The 16,951-nt window shown below is 45.1% G+C and overlaps 1 protein-coding gene across 1 annotated transcript in view; it reads right to left on the bottom strand.

Annotated features, from left to right (window-relative positions):
* Window positions 1-6,214, bottom strand: part of CLPB (ClpB homolog, mitochondrial AAA ATPase chaperonin) — a 148,560-nt gene extending 142,346 nt beyond the window's left edge. Inside the window, exons 1-2 of the mRNA XM_005867114.2 lie at window positions 5,601-6,214; window positions 2,144-2,195 (exon numbers count right to left, since the gene is read on the bottom strand). Of these exons, the coding sequence (XP_005867176.1) occupies window positions 2,144-2,195; window positions 5,601-6,003 (455 nt within the window). The 5' untranslated portion in view covers window positions 6,004-6,214. The remainder of the gene's footprint in view (window positions 1-2,143; window positions 2,196-5,600) is intronic.
* Between the last annotated feature and the right edge of the window lie 10,737 nt (window positions 6,215-16,951).

The raw sequence follows: 16,951 nt of genomic DNA, 5'->3' as shown, positions 1-16,951 counted from the left end.
GGTCTGAGGGACAGTGAACTGGCCCCCTGTTTAAAAAGTTTGAGGACCCCTGGTGCACTCATTCATTCATATGCAGGAACTGCCTGGGGTGAGAAGGAGAAGACTGTCCTAATTCAGGCCTTCATCACCTTGAATTTATCTTACTAAAACAGCCTTTTAACAGATCTGCTTTTAGCCCTTGCCCAATTCATTCACCCTTCTGAATGACCCTAACTGGGCAATTTCCCTGCTCAAAACTTCCCATGTCTCCCCAGTGATCATAAGATAAAAATTCGAAACTCCTTCCTGGGCATTCCAGAGCTTGTACATTCCAGCTTCTCTCAAATCATCTCCCTCTTTCCCGACCCTGCAACTCTGCACAAACACCACCTTAGCAGCAGCAGCATGACACCAGGCCCAGCAGCCAGCCAGCATCTTCTTCCCCTGCCTTTGCTCAGTTTGTCCCCTGCTCTTTGCTTCTGGAAGGAGGTGGGAGAGCGAGAGGGAGACTGTCATGCTGAAGGGCAGGGTTCCACACAAATGGTGAAGAAAGATTCTGAGTCATCACAACCAAGAGAGATGGGCAAGAGGAGGCAGGGGAAAAGCAGGCTAGAGCCTGGAGACACACATGAAAGGTCCCTACAGGCCAAATCCACAAAGACAAGAATGAATGTTGCTGAATCACACATGCACCATAAATCCCATCACTTTTTCTTTTCTTTGGGCAGGTGATTAATTGTTTTAGAAAAATGTCGAAAGAGCTAAAATAATCAACACATGGGGGCTCAATGGGATAGGGCAAACTCAGCCTGCCTGGCTGATGGAAGAAAGGTGGAGTCACAGCACAGCTGCTCTGCAATCGCGCTGCCTACAGTGGGTTGCCAGAGAAAAGCAGAAGCCTGGCAGCCCTTAGCAGTTACCAACAGGTGATTCCAGGGTCAGCACAAGCCTGAGAGGAGGGGGCTTGGCCAGTCTCACCCCCACCCCCTCCCTGGTACTGCAGTAGAAGGAAGCGAGGCTCATCTGTTTCTGGGGGAATGAAGATGCCACGCACAGCCTGCAGTTATGAATGGCTCTTATAACAACAAGCTGACATCTGTGCTCCGTTTTTAAGATGCATCATTGCATGTTTATTAAACTATTGCTCTATCATATTTATTAAGCTACGAAACAACTCCCAGCTCATACTTCCAAAAGTGGTTTATTAAAAACTAAGCCTTGAACATTAATACTCAAAAGCACCCTTGAGAATCAATAATGCTGCAGATAAAATGAAAGGGAATCAAAGCAGTAAGTCTTGGTGGGGGCTGTAGCTGCCTTTCAACACTTTCTCGTATGTTCAGGCAGCTGGAGTGGGGAAGGACATGAGGGTATGTGGAACTGGGTGCACAGCTAGCCACCCCAAGCACCAGACTTCCTGTCTAAAATGTGGACTTAGCAGTATGGAAGGGGAGTGTCCTATGGCCATCTAATTCTATGCAAAGGGGGGGGAAAAAGGCCAAGATTAGGCCCAGTGAGTGCCACTAGTTTCATCAAGAATAAAACCCTTGCCCCCTAGTCTCATACTGATGCCCTATGCTGTCCCAATCTGAGCATCCATCCTGGACACAGACTCTGCCCTGCTCCTGGCACCAGGCTGATCTCTGAGTTGAGTCCTGCCCGTGCCCAAGAACAAGCCTCAGATCTAACAGGCCAGTGGTCATAAGGGGCCCAGCTGAGCAGGGAAACTGGAGAAACACAATCAGCCCATGAGCAGAGGCCCATCATGTGCACCCCAGGCCTTTCTAGCCCAAGAAAACCTGTCAGAAAGGTATCTTCCAGCTTCTTCCCAAATCCCCAAGCCTCTCCATGGGTGCCCACCTGCACCCCACTCAGGCAACAAGCACTAACACCTGGCCAGTTCTACAAAGAAACAAGAACAAATTAGAAGATTCAGTGAAGAACCCATAGGATGCAAAGGGGACTCCAAACATGCCCTGTGAAGAACAAAATAGTAGAAGGATTCAGGAGCGTTTGGGGTCAGAAGAAAGGAAACACAGAGCTCCAGAAGGAAGCCCAAGTGACTCTGTGACTACAGAATTTAATTCCCAGCTTAGTGTGAGATTTCCTCCAAGGCAGCAGCCATCTTCTGTGGGGGAGAACAGGCCTGGGGTTTGCCACTCACCTGCTGACTTCTTGAACATTATTGGCTCGAGCAGCTTCCATCAGGGCTGCATCTGTAGAGAGACAGGGCACTGGTCAGACCTATTCCTCAGGGCAGCTTAGAGGGCCCAGTAAAACAGTGAAAGTAGAAGCACTTCAGAAACATGGGCTTTAACAAGAGAAATGATGCCAAGATAGAGGCATACCTCAGAAAGACTATGAGTTCCGTTCTAGACCACAGCAACAAAGCACACATCGCAATAAAGTGAGCCGTACTCTTTTTTTGTAATGAACACTTATCTGAAGCACAATAAAGTGAGTGCAATAAAACAAGGTATGCCTGTAGGTAAAGAGAAGGCTAATCATCCCATGCCCACATGTTAACAACTTGTCTTCCACATCTATTATAGAGCCAAACTCTTACCTCCTCTCATCACACAGGTGATCCCAGTACAGGGCTAGCACAAGTGTTGCCAGTGAATGAAAAATGCTCACTGTGCGAATTCCTTCACTCCTCTCTACTAGTAGCTATCAAGCTCTCTGTTTTACATGATTATCATTATTAGTCATTCCCCTACCTTGCCCACTTTCTCTCTAACTCATTTCTTAGCCTAGTTTTGAATCTTGATGTCCTAGGTCACACATCCAGAGGGAGTGTCAGGATGGGGAGGAGCAGGAAGGGGTGTGGGCCCTTCTGAGAGCAGAGAGAGCGCCAACCAGGAGTCGGGAAACCTGGCTTCTACACAATCTGCCCCCTACTCAACATGTGCTGTGGCAGCCCCTTTCCCTCTCGACCCCAGCTTCCCTGACTGTAAAGCAGAGGCAATAAAACCCTTGCCCTGCCAGCCTCACAGAATGCTGAGAAAATGAAATGATGGTTGGAAAATCTGCAAACTCCCCAGTGCCAAGCCCACCAAAGCGAGACCCAAAGCACAGGGTTCAGATCTTTAGGAATTACCTAGCAAAAAAGCTAAGCTGGCCTCCCCTGGGCAGCCTGCTGGCACCACCTTGTGGCCACAAAGAAAAACTGTCTGACTGGAAACAAATCTCCAAAGACAACAGAAGCACTTTCTTTTTTTTCCAAATACCAAGTGCCTGGGGAGTCCTCTGTGCCCAGCATGGTTCTGAGATCCATTACTGAACACTGGACGAACTCATGCCCAGTCCTGCCTCAGAGAGTTCTCAGTCCAGCCAAGAGACTGACCCACTGCAACAGGAAGAGGCATTGGAGCAGCGTAGAAAACGGGATCTGGAGATACACAGACATGGGCTCCCACCACACCTCTGCCATTTACTTGTTGTACCACTTGGCCAACTCAGCTAACCTCCTGAGCCTCAGTTTCCTTATCTGTACAACAAAGATAATATAACTACCTGAACGAGCATATGTAAACCAGTTCTGTGGTTCAGACATTAGTGGCTCCACCCATCAACCATAGACTACAGGGCCAGGTCTTTCCTGGTTATCTTCCCTAAGCACATGCCCAGACAGCCCCCAGCTGGAAGGGAAACAAGCCTTCTTCAGAGATGGCTATATTTTCTCTTCCCTCACTCTGCAGAAAGAATTGGCTTTTGCAAAGTCACAGAGGAAAAGAAGAATGAGCCGAGATTAGAACCCAGGCCTCCTGGCTCCTACAAGGTACAGTTTCTATCACACTGCACTGAGGGCCTGAGTTTACAACTCCGAGTCAGGGGACAGGGTAGCCAGCAAGTCAGATGGTGGACTCTGGTCTCCTTGCTGGGGTTCACATGCCACAAAGTCCAGTCTAGAGCCCCCAAGCACTTCTAAAAGGCAAGACTTGGGACACCCCCCCTAATACTTCTAAACATACTGGCCTCGGGACATTCCCTGAGCTCATGGCCCTCCAAGGCCTAAGGAGACATTCCAAACCATCCTGCATGACATGCAGGCCCCACTCCATCTGCTCTCACTTCACCCCAAAGACCCCCTGTTCTCCAACCAGGCTGGCCACTCTGCTAGCTCCTGCACACGCCATGCTAATGTGTGACTCCCACATCCTTGTTCCCTGAAGCCTCTGCATGGAATACAATCCAACTCAAGACACACTTACTGAGTACCTACTAAGTTCCAACACTATGGTGGACAATGTGAAGGTATTAAAGAAAGGAGCTGGTATCAACCTGAAAAAACCTCATGGAGGTCACAGTGAGACATTTTCATCTATTGTCTCAGCCGTCAGAATGCAAATTCAAATTCCCCATCCTCCAGGGATCTCCAATCTTCCAGGAAAGCTTTCCTGACTCTGTTGGTCCTCTGATCCCCCAACTACACATAGTCAGACCACTCACCAGACCCACAAGCCTAACTGTCTGCAATGTCTCCTTAACTAACTTTGTGCCCAAAACTAGATACACTGAGAGTATCCAAAAAATTGCTGAAAGTGATAGAATCATAGCATGCCTAAGCTAGAAGAGCCCTTAGAGCTCTACGTCAACATCCTCAAACTGTAGGATGAAGAAACAGAGGACCATTGAGGAGGAGCAAGAGTCCAAAGTCACAATGGGAGTTAGAGGGAGAACCAAAACAAGGCCCCAGCTGTCCTTACTCCCAGTCCAAGGCCTTTCCTTTACAGCTGCTGAGTAAACAAATGTCAGGGCAGCCCCCCTTACTCCAGTCTCAGAGCTGGGAACGCATGTAATCCATGAACACCATGCCTCAGGCTCCCCCACTGAGGAACAACTGAGACCCTGAGTGGTTGGACTCATGTCTGGCTCTCTGACTGCTCTCCCAGTACCTGCTTAGCTCCAGGTGAGATGCCGACCGGGGTCGGCCAGCCCCCATGGTTGCTTTGGGTCCCTACAGAGCCAACTTCCTAGTCTTCCTTCTGCCAACTGGCCCACATGGCAAGCTCTCTTCATGCCTGAGACCAGGCATAGCAAAACCCTGGGAGTCTGATGGACAGACCCAGGCTGCTGAACGCCAAGAAAGAGAAAGTAACAGCACTGTAAAAGTACTGAGAAATTACCCTTCACTGTATAAGTGGGGAAACTGAAGCCAGAGAGGTGCAAGCGATGAGCGGTGGCAAAGCTGGCATTTGCAACCAAGTCTTTTTCCCTTCTTAGGCCATCTGAGGGGGTAAACCTCTCTAAACCATTTAGCGGTTGCCCTCAAAACACACCGCAGTTTCCCCAAGACCTCTTAAAAGAGGAATTGGACCAGGCAGAATATTCGAGAATTAAATGACCACGCTCTAATTTTAGAGGTTTAGTCCGATGCTCCCTTTATACAGATGGACAAAGTGATGCCCAAAGAAGGGAAGGCGGCACTACGCTGGAAATGATGCAACTCGGAGGCACCGAGCTCTCCCAGTGCAAACTCTACCCCCGTGACAATGTCTGGGTCCCTCCAGGACTGTCTCTGCTGCTCTAAAGCTAAAAGCAACTCCCACCCTCTAAAGACAGTCAAGACACTCCTCCCGCCTCTCCCTTCCTGGACCCCAGATTGTCCCGATAATCACCCTTGTTGGACGGGCTCTTGCTGTAACAGTGAACCACCAGCGCCGTGGCCAGGGCCCACATGCCCAGTCTGCCTCTGGTGGGGACCCCATTCCAGCAGTTCTGTCCGGGGAATGTGTCTTCGGGGCCAGGAAGGCGTCCCCATGTGGCGGCTGCGAGGCACTGGGTCTCCGTGCGTCTTCCGTGGCGCCCCCCGGTGGCTGCCCCTCTTCGGGTGAGCGAGGCCAGCGATGTTCCAGGACGCCCCCCGATGGCCGCCCTTAGCCACTGCGGCTCCCCACAGCCCCCGGTGGTCACACTCCGGCCGGAGGGACCTCGGTGGCTCCCGAGTGATGGAGACCTAAGCAGATGGAGGAGGAGCCGCGGCGCCAGCGCTGTTCTCCTTAACACCAGGGCCCCCAGCATCGTGACAGCTGCTTGGATAACCCCCTGGTGCCGGCCCCTGTGCTGGCCACGTCCAACATGGCTGCCGCGGCGCGTTCGAAGACGCCGCGAACAGGGTGGAATTCCGCACTACCTCACGGGAGTGGTAGTCCACAGCTCTAGAGCTTTCCGCAACTGGAGGACGAATAAACTACAATTCCCAGAAAGCTGTGGCACTTGCGTCACAATGACTGCCGATTTACAGGAGCCCGGGGCATGCTGGGAAATGGAGTTCTGGCAGGGGGCGTGGTTAAAAAAGGCAAATACCTAGGTGGGGGCGTGGGATTAAGATGCGAATCCCAGAGTATAGTTCAAACACACAATTCAACTTCTGAGTAGTGTAACTTAAGCAGGGATCTTCTGCAGAGACTTATTATGAAACGTATGCTTATTTATTTTAGTCTATTTTTGAGATAGCTTTTCAAAAAGATGTCTAGGGTGATGGGTCCACTTGAACTAGGAATTCCTGTTAGTATATTCCTACACAGACTTCCTTTCGGTTGAAAAGTTGGCACCTAGTCTTGCTTTCTCACTTGTGTTATTTGTTAACGGGCTTTCACATGGCTATCACATTTTATCCTTTTGGCAGCTTCGTGCCCGAAGCTGGGGCAAGGATTATTTCCAACTACAGGGAAGGGGATTTAGGCTCGAAAGTGAAATAATTTGTCAATAAATTAAATAAAGCTCAAGTCTTCTGAGTCTGAGCCCAATCCTCTCCATAAACACCTCCTATGCATCCTGGCCCTCTTTTTTCAGCCTGAACTCACAGGCAGGCAAAGGCGGAAGCTCTTCTTGCCAGTCTTTTCTCTTACTCGGGCACTTCCTGTGGATCTCCACTCAAACCTCATATTATCAGAGCCTTCCCTGAGGATTCTATTTAAAAGAGCAATCTCTGTGCTCGCTTGGGCAGCACATATACTAAAATTGGAACGATACAGAGAAGATTAGCATGGCTCCTATGCAAGGATGACACGCAAATTCGTGAAGCGTTCCATATTTTAAATTAATTAATTAAAAATATAATAAAATAAAATAGCAACCCCCCTCTCCCTATCCTTCTTATCCTGCCTAATTTTTTCCCACAGCATTTACCAGCTAATGTACTAAATACTATGTATTTGTTCTATTGTCTTTATCCATGATATAGGGACTTTGTTTTTTCATTCATATCACTCCATCCAGAACAATGGCTGGAACAAAAAGGTTCTCAGTAAATATTCCGTCAGTGAATGGATTACTCTTACCTTATTATCGTGGGGGGATGAATATGAGATTTAGAGTACAGGCAGCCCTGGATTTCAATTTTGACTCTTGCATTTACTACATGTGTGATTTTGGACAAATTTCTTTACCTCTCTGATTGTTGATTTCCTCATTATTATCAAAGATAATACCTACCTTCAAGACAGTTGCATGTATTAAATGAGAAAACATGTTAGACCTATGTTAAATGAGATAATAGGTAGACCACCACCATCCCTTGCTCACAGTAGGTCTTCAAGAAATTGTGACTATCATACTACCTACTCTAGGGGTGCACTGGATTCCCTACTCTAAACTTTTGTTTTGTTTTGTTAATCCTGACCCAAGGATATTTTTTCCATGGATTGTTAGAGAGAGTGGAAGGGAGGGGGAAGAAAGAGAGAGAGAGAGAGAGAAAGAGAGAGAGAGAGAGAAAGAGAGAAATCAACGTGAAAGAGAACACATAGCTTGGTTTCCTCTGGCATGTGCCCTTACTAGGGCTGGGGATCGAACCCAAAAGCCAGATATGTGCCTTTGATCTTTGATGGGGAACCTAACCCTCCTCCCTTCTGAACTCGGGCTGACACTCCAACCACTGAGAAATACTGGCCAGAGCCCTTACTCTAAACTTCTTGAGGGCAGGGATGGAGTTTCTCATTTCTTCATCCCTTTGTAAGACACTCAGCAAATAGCTGTTGAATAAATGAATACATATTTTAAAATTATTTAATAGCCAAAGCATTTTGACTTCCCTATTTTAAGAGATTCCCAAGATATCCTGTCTTGTTAGCCACTCTATTCACTATAGCAGCCTCACTTTCCCTGTATTCTTAGAATACTTCTGCCTTCCAATTTAGGGTTGGTCAGAGCAGGAAGAGTGATCTCTGAGCTACCACTACCAGGTGAGTCAAGATAGTACATCTGAGTATTTAGGTAAAAGTCACCAGTAATAATGTGCTGAAGACACATTCCAGAGGTCCTTCAGTTTACTTAGTACCGGAAAATTTTCAAAGTACAGACCCATTGATCCTCTCATTTGATTTTCACAAATAACATCCATAAAGGGTGCAAGGCAGGGTTAAATCACTATCAGCATTTGGTAGGGAATACTGAGAGGTTAAATGACCGTGTCTGGCTGAGTGGGAAGTATGGGAATAACTATTAGAATCAGCTAGGACTCAGAGTGGATTCTAGATCTTCAATAACCAATTCAAAAACCCCTAGATCACATTGCTAACATTGTAAAAGATCTTCAACTCAGGGTGACTTCCTTTTGGTCTACACAGGAAGCAGGGATTTATATCAAGTTTCAGTTACCCTACCTTGGCCCTGAGCTTCTAGCACTTGGGTTGGGGGACAGAGAACTCCAGCTTCATTTAGTTTATAATGAGGTGACTAGGGGATATTGGAGTTGGGTTTAGGAGAAGGCAGAAAGTGAAGGATCAATGAATGCAGTTTCTGTGGTTACCCACCTCTGGAGTAGAGTCAGAGATCATTCTGTAGGCTTCTGAAGAAAACACTTCCCTGAAAAACAAAACAACACACATTTTTAAACAAATAAGTAAATCATAGATAATGAGAGCTAGGTTTTCCTTTTTTTTGGAGGAAGAAATTATAAATAAGGAAAGAGAGAATGCTAAATGAACCGTGTGGTATTGGATTAGAATTAAGGGTATCAGTATAAACTCATCCAAGCACTTTACACAAACAGAAGTTAGTAGCTACTGAATATTGACTGTTTATTCTGAGGCAGGCACCTTTTTTGAACAAGCTCGCTTAATCCTTACATTAACCCTTGAGTTAGATACTGTTAGTATTCACAGTTTTGTCTGACTCAGAGCCCAAAGGTTTAGCCATTACAGAGTTTGCTTTCCTGAGGAAGGAAACATGTGTGTGTGTATGTGTGTTGGAGTATGTGTGAAAAATATTCTGCATCATTTTTTCTCAAAAACATTGCACACTTTCCTGCATAACAAATAGAAAATAGTAAATATAATTTAATATTTTCCTGATGATCAAGGTTATTGCTATTGCAACAGATTTTTTTTTGTATCATATTGCAAATGTAGTAATCTTGGACTCTAATCCAAACCATGCTTGGAAAATATTTTGCTAAATAATTCTCTTATCACCTTCTTTTCTTGTCATCTGTGTCTTTCCCATAGAATCAGAGTGTAGCATGTGGCCTCTGGGCAGAGCAACATAGCTACTTTTTACATTAAGAATAAGAATTGTATTTATGATAAACCTGCCATTTTATGTAAGTGGTGGAAAGATGAATTATTTAGTAAACAGTGTTGGGACGGCTGGTTGGCAAATTGGGAAAACAATTAAATTGGATTTATATCTTACGCCTTTCACCAAAATAAATTCATACTAAATCAGAAGATTTAAATGTGGGGGGGGGGGGACAGAAAAATGCTAGAATAAAACATAAAGTAATTTTAAAAAATAACTGGAGTAGGGAAACTTTCTAGGCATGACACAAAACTCGGAACCCGCAATAGAAAAGATTGGTATATTTGACTCTACAAAAAACAGTTCTGATGGGAAAATGTCATGAACAGTGAAGAATACAATAGACTAAGAAAAAATATATTTGCATCACAGTGGTGAAGGGCATCCTATAAAAATATGAAAAAGACCTAGAATACAGAAGATAAATGGACAAAGGCAACACCTCTGTGCACAGTAAAGAATGGGGCTCCCAGGGGGTGAATTAGAAAAAGGGGCCCCCATGCAGTATTTGTGGCTAGGTGAGCAGTGTACGGCCAGGTTTCAGTTTCCACTTTCACAAACTGCATGTCCAAACTTAGCAGCCCCCAGCAAAGGAGTTGATCAAGGAGCTCACAAGAAAACAACAAACAAACAAGCACAACACAAATTATATTTAAACATATGAAAATATGCTCAACAACATCTATATGACAAATGTGCAAATTAAAATGGTAATGATCCATATCTTGCACCATATACAAAAAAATGACTTCAAAATGGATTATAGACCTAAATATAAAACCTAAAATTCTAGAAGAAAATATAGAGAAAAATCTTTGTGACTTCGAGTAAGGCCCACTTAAAAAAAAAAAAAGACAAATTGTACTTCGTCAAATTGAAGGACTTTTGCTCCTCAAAAGCCTCTGTTAAGAGAATGAACAGACAGGCCACAGAAGGGATCACTCTGAGGCATATCGGGTAGAAAAACTATCAAGGCACAGAACACATGTATTGTATATAATCACTGGTATTATTTGAAAACATATACATATTTATGTTTTTGTGGTCATATATATTTAGGATATTTCTGGAAGGATAATAAAAATAGCTGTCCTTGGGGGGAGGGGGAATGAAATGGGACTGAGAGATGAGGGAAAGAAGTAGGGAGGGAGGGAAAGTTTTTCTTTTCACTGTATACAATTTTGAATTTTGTATCATGTGCATATATTTCCTATTCAATTAAATCAACCAATCTCTATTATTTCTATATCAAATTCACTTTAGGTTAATTTTTGGCATCAGTTAGTGGGAGTACTTTTAATCTCAGACCACCACATTATTTTTTCTCACATAGAAACACTGACATCTTGTGGATTTTTAAGATAATGCTGCTACTTTAAAAAAATCTATTTATTTTCTAAATACAGTTGCCCTACAATATTATATTCGTTTCAGGTGTACAACATAGTGGTTAGACATTTATATACTTTACTAAGTGATCACCCTGATAAGTCTAGTATCCATCCCACACCATACATAGTTATTACAATATTATTGACTATATTCCCTTTGCTGTGGTACAGACACTTTGGAAAACAGTTTGGCAGTTTCCCATAAATTTAAATATAGTATAAGACTTAGCAGTTCCACTCCCAAAAGAAATGAAAAGTTATGTTCCCACAAACAAACAAACAAACACCCTTAATAATGGCTCTGAAAACATGACTATATTGTTGGGAATGATCGATCCTAATTATCCTGATGAGCTAGAGTAGCTGCCACAAAATGAGGGCAATGCAAATATCTAACAGTGAGGTTCAGTGGTGTCTCTTGGTGCTTGCCTGCCTGGTAATAACGGTGAATGAGCAACTGCAGCAACCAGCGCCTGACAAGGGCCAGGCAACCAAGAGCTCAGACTCCTGAGGGATGAAGGTCTGAGTCGTCCTACCACACAGGCAAACTAGATAAGGTGAAGCCCTAGAATGGGGGTGGATAGAGGAGAAAGATAATACTACTGTAATTGCCATCTTAGGGCAACTATCAGAATTGTAGATTGTTCCAATAATCCTTGTCTATGAAATCTTTTATCGAGGTTGCACTGGCTACGATCTTTAACAGAATGGAGTTAACGTGGGATGCAAGGGGATCTCAGTGGTGCAAGGAGTGACTGTCCCAGAGCCTCTGGTGCCGGGTGTTGCATCTCCTTAGCTTACCTCTGATTTGAGCCATTAGTGTGGCTGACAGTTCTTTGTGATTGCGAACTCACCTTGAGATGACAGCATCCCACCTCAAGCAGGAACCTGCTTACATCATCATTTAATATTTTCGTTTTTTTATATTTAGTTTCTACCAGAGTCCAGTGGCAAAGATTTGCTTTTCAAATGGAGAATAGGCAGCAGAAAGGGGTATGGTTTTACTCAAACCCCTAAAGGTCTGCACTGTGATTTTTCTACTAGGTTTGAGGGAGGCTTCCCAAACAGTCTCTTTTGCTGCAGACACGTCCCTTACATTTGAGTCTGCTGGATCTCAGACCTAAGCAGCAGGTCAGCGTGAACAACTGTGATCTACTGCACGGTGTTTTCTGGCTCTGGGGCCCAGTCATAACTGGCAGCCTTGGGACCACTTGGTAAATGGTTTTAGCAACGTGCTCCAATGTAGTATATGTTAAAATCCAAACAGCCCCACTAAGTTCCAATGTAGTATATGTCCAAAATCCAAACAGGCCTACCAAGCTTTGTGCCTCTTTATTTATGACTAGAGGCCCGATGCACGAAAATTCATGCAAGAGTAGGCCTTCCTTCCCCCGGCTGCTGGCACCGGCTTTCCTCCGGCGCCTGGGACCCGGGCTTCCCTCCTCTCACTACCTGCAGGCACCCGGACCCAGGCTTCCCTCCCTCCGGGCCGCCTGCAGCCACCCAGGACTGCGAGCGGCTTCCCCTGGGCTGGGCCCCGACTTTGTCAGGAAGGATGTCCGGAATGACGTCCGGTCTATCCAGTCTAATCAGCATATTCCCTTTTATTAGTATAGATGGTCAATGCAATGTGAAGCAATCTGCCCCTCGTTTTAAAAGCTCTATTTCAGCCCAGCCAGTGTGTCTCAGTGACTGAGTGTTGACCTATGAACCAGGAGGTCACGGTTTGATTCTTGGTTGGGCCACATGCCTGGGTTGGGGGGCATGCAGGAAGCAGCCAATCAATGATTTTCTCTCATCTTTGATGTTTCTATCTCCCTCTCTGCTCCTCTCTGAGATCAATAAAAATATTTTTTTAAATTTAAAATAAAACAAAAGCTCTATTTTAACATGCCCTAGACAATTGGAGCCCTAGAACTTCATCTGTGCATCAGGTCCCTGAATGTACACAGAGTTTATCTCCCATTCTCTGGAATGCATGCGTTTTACCAAGGAATCTAGGATGCTTGCTACTTCCTGCGTAGGTCCAATTAGCATATTGTCATTAATGTAATAGTCCAACATGATGTTATGTGGGCTATCAAAATTTTCAAGACCCCCTCAGGCTATATTATGCCAGAGAGCAGGAGGTTGACATAGCCCTGGAATACAGCTGTCATGCCACACAAAGGCAGATTGCTTTTGGGCTGAAAAGAAAACATTTCCCAGATGCCAGGGTTTATATTGACTTGCTCCAATAAAGATAGCATATCCAGGTTGCAGCTGAAATTGAATTCGGTACCTGATTACCTTTCTAATACTTCATAGTCATTCTCCAAAATCCATTAAGCTTTTGCATCTGCCAAAAGGACAAATTACATGGGATTGTAGGAGGAATAACTACTTTGTATCTTTTAAGCTCTGTTGGCAGTGCTAACGCAATTCCCTCAGGAATGCATTAACCATGGTGATGCAGGTGAAGAGGAAGGTTTTGTTTCCTCAGTAACTGGAATACATAGGTCTGGGCAGCCATAAGGTGGTAGAAGTAGGAGTCCTGATCACTATCACTCCCAATGACCCGTGTAGAACTCATGTTTCCTGTCCCATAATCTTAGGCTTTGACAAGTTCCTATTTGTGTGCGCACACGTGTCTGTGGGGGTGTGCATGTGTGTGCAGTGGTGTATTTCCACTAGGAACTTGAGGCTGTGACTGTGGTTTGGTCACTCTGGGATCCTCATGCTAGTGGACCAGCAGACAAAAAAGACATTGCAGTCCTGGCAGGGTATTCAACCCTGATTCACATGAATAGTAAGGGTTGCCATTTCATAATGGATAAAGAGTGTGTCTGGAATTTAGGGGATTCACGGGGGCATCTGTTGGTGCTTCTCTGCCCAGTGACAACTTTTTAAAAATATATATATTTTATTGATTTTTTACAGAGAGAAAGGGAAAGAGATAGAGAGTTAGAAACATTGATGAGAGAGAAACATTGATCAGCTGCCTCCAGCACACCCCTACTGGGGATGTGCCTGCAACCAAGGTACATGCCCTTGACCAGAATCGAACCTGGGACCCTTCAGTCCGCAGGCCAACGCTCTATCCACTGAGCCAAACCGGCCGGGGCCCCAGTGACAACTTTTAATGGGTAATTGCAGCAACCACGGCCTGACAAGAGCAAGGCAAGGGGGCTGAGGTCTGGACAACCCCACCAGGCAAGTAACCCAGATCCGCCAATGTGCTGACTGAGGGAGAGGAAAACCTGGAATGGTTGGTAGAGCAGGGAAAGGATGAATATCAACTATGACCCCAGGCAAAGCTGTAACGAAGGGATGCAACTTGATTTCATAGCCTCTTTGTAAAAAAAAAAATATATGCAATTGGCCATCAGCTTGAAGAATTGGATTTAAACTTTCCCTCTTGGGGAATAAGTGAGAACATTTTTTTCTCACATGAGACTCAGATATAAATGGACACGAACAGATTTAAGTGGTGTAACGTTTGTACAAGATCCAGTTAATTTTACCCCAGATATGCTCAGCCTGCCTTGCCTACTCCTCTCTTGGGGACCCAAGCTACTTACCCTATTTTCTGGGTAGACTGGCTCCAGGAATGGCTTATTTCATTCCAGTGGTCATAGCCCTGGCCACCATATCTCCCAGCTCTGATCTCCTCAGCCTCCCGCTGGGGTTCAGGCATCAGCACAGCTTCTATCACATCCACTGCCGTAGGAGCCACCGCAGCTCCAGCACCAGGTCTGACCTGACTGGACACAGGGGCCTCTGGCTTCTCTAGCGACTTCCCAGAGTGGTCAATTATACAACCTGCAGGTCATAAGGAATTACTATCCAGTGGAGAGGATTTTGACCAATGAGAGAATGAACAAGGGAAGTTCTCCACAGATAAATGGCTTTCTTCTCCTCCCCCTAATGAATTGCTTTTAGATGTGACGGTTCCACATGGCTTCTATGGAGGGGTTCTCTGAGCAACCCCACTGAATATTCTTGTGAAGAAGGTACCAGCTCAGTAAAGCACCACCTTGCAGGTGTTCTTCTGACTTCCCTGCCTGACCACCCCTATTCCCTCACTTTTGCTTTCTTCCCAATAAGGGATCAGCATATAGGCTTTGCCTCAAGCTGGCTCTGTGCTCTAGGAATTCTGGGTTAGGAAAGAGGTGTGGTCAGGACACATGAATGAAATACTTGAAATTGAAATTGTGATGGGATTGAAGTTTTTGTAATGACAAGGTCTCAAATATAACCATGGAAGGACATGGCTTAGATAGAATGGACAAAAAGTTCATGGAGAAGAAAATATCAAGGAACTTAGAGCCCAGAGCACTGGAATAACCATCAAGGTAGGTAAGGAAGTTCCCGCGAATGATGTTGGAGTGTTGGAGAGAGTGATCCAGGAGCTAAAATCTTCAAAGCATGGGGGAGGGGAGTAGAAATGCTACTCCCAAGTTACCAGAGGGTTGTGGATAATATAGTCCCTTCATGTTATGGAAGTGAGGGCATTTGGGACAAGCAATGAGGAACAAGGAGAACATGGAACTCTCCTCCAAGCCCAGTGATACCAGGGCTGTAGGAGAGCAAGCAACTATCTCTTGAGAGGATTGCAAAGAAAGCAATATCCTCAGACAAGAATTCCACAACAAAGCAAGAAGATGAAGTGCACATTCCTAAAAAAAAGAGTGGCCCAGTGATACCAGGGCTGTAGGAGAGCAAGCAACTATCTCTTGAGAGGATTGCAAAGAAAGCAATATCCTCAGACAAGAATTCCACAACAAAGCAAGAAGATGAAGTGCACATTCCTAAAAAAAGAGTGAGGATACAGAATATTCTAGATAAATGACCTTGAGCTCCAGGGCACAGGAGATAGGGTCAGAAAAGGTGAGGTACAGCTGAATGGGGATTAGAGCAGGGAATGAGGATGACTTGGGTGACTGGGCTACATGCAGAAAGCAAAGGGGCCCAGTGAGACTCATCCTGATAGGCCCAAGGCAGGGAGTCATGCAGCAGCTGCAAGTGATCAGGAGAGGAGGAATGTGAGCTCTTGCCCCGAGCATGCACATCTGGGCTTCCCACTCGGCCCTACCGAAGGAGGCATGGGGTCCTGCTCTGAACACACGAGCTCCTCCCTTGTGACTTCTGTGGACAGGGAGTTCTTTAGGAGAACAGACGTGTCCTCTTACTCCAGCTGAGGGGAGACACTAGCCGCCTGCCGGTCACCATGATATGAGCACTGGATGTTCTCTTCCCGTGAGATCTTGCAGCTGCTGAAGTTAGGCCAACCTGTCTGTTTTGTCACTGTCCTGTGGTTCTGCCTTCGGGCAGGGGCTGTTTTCTTTGCTTGCATTTGGTGTATATCTACTTAGTTCTAAGACACCACGAAACTTAGACAAACCTTCACATCCATTTCTTTTCATTCCTGCACCTGTTTTACATAACTCTGATTCCTTATCCTCTTTTGGAAGGAGTCTATTTTTAATTACCCACTGTTCTCTTTTTCTGTTACTCTGACTCCTTCTTTTACCTTAACTGACTTTGTACTTTTTTTTTTATTTAGCTTGTTCAGCCTGGCTCCCACTTTTCCCAAGCAGTATACAAATTTCTCTCCTTCCCGTCAGAAGGACTTGTACACAATAACCTGAGTTTACTGCCATTGCATTTTATTTCTATTAATTAACCTTGATGCCATCCTCCTTCTAATACAGATTTCCTCTCTGCTCAGTAGTGCCCACCTACCATTTCTCCACCTTTTACTTATATTTTTCCATCTCCCACAGCACTTCTGCCTCATCTAACAAATTGCCCTCACTTTCTACTATTATTTCCCACCTTCCACAAGCATCCGCCTGCCTTTTATAAATATTTCCCATGTTTTACCTGTGTCTTTCTAGGATTTCTTTTTTCCCTAAGCCTATTCCTATAGCTTATATTCTGGGGTTTGGCCAAAATACCACCGCCTGACTCGCAAAGTGTGGGCTGATCAATATGTAAAACTTTAAATCAGTAATATTGCAAACTACCGTGTACCTTTTTGTTCCTGGTTTTACATTTTTCTTAACATGCCTTTTTAA

Source organism: Myotis brandtii, unplaced genomic scaffold (genome assembly GCF_000412655.1).
Source record: "Myotis brandtii unplaced genomic scaffold, ASM41265v1 scaffold244, whole genome shotgun sequence".
NCBI lineage: Eukaryota > Metazoa > Chordata > Mammalia > Chiroptera > Vespertilionidae > Myotis > Myotis brandtii.
This window is presented reverse-complemented; position numbering and strand designations above follow the sequence as displayed.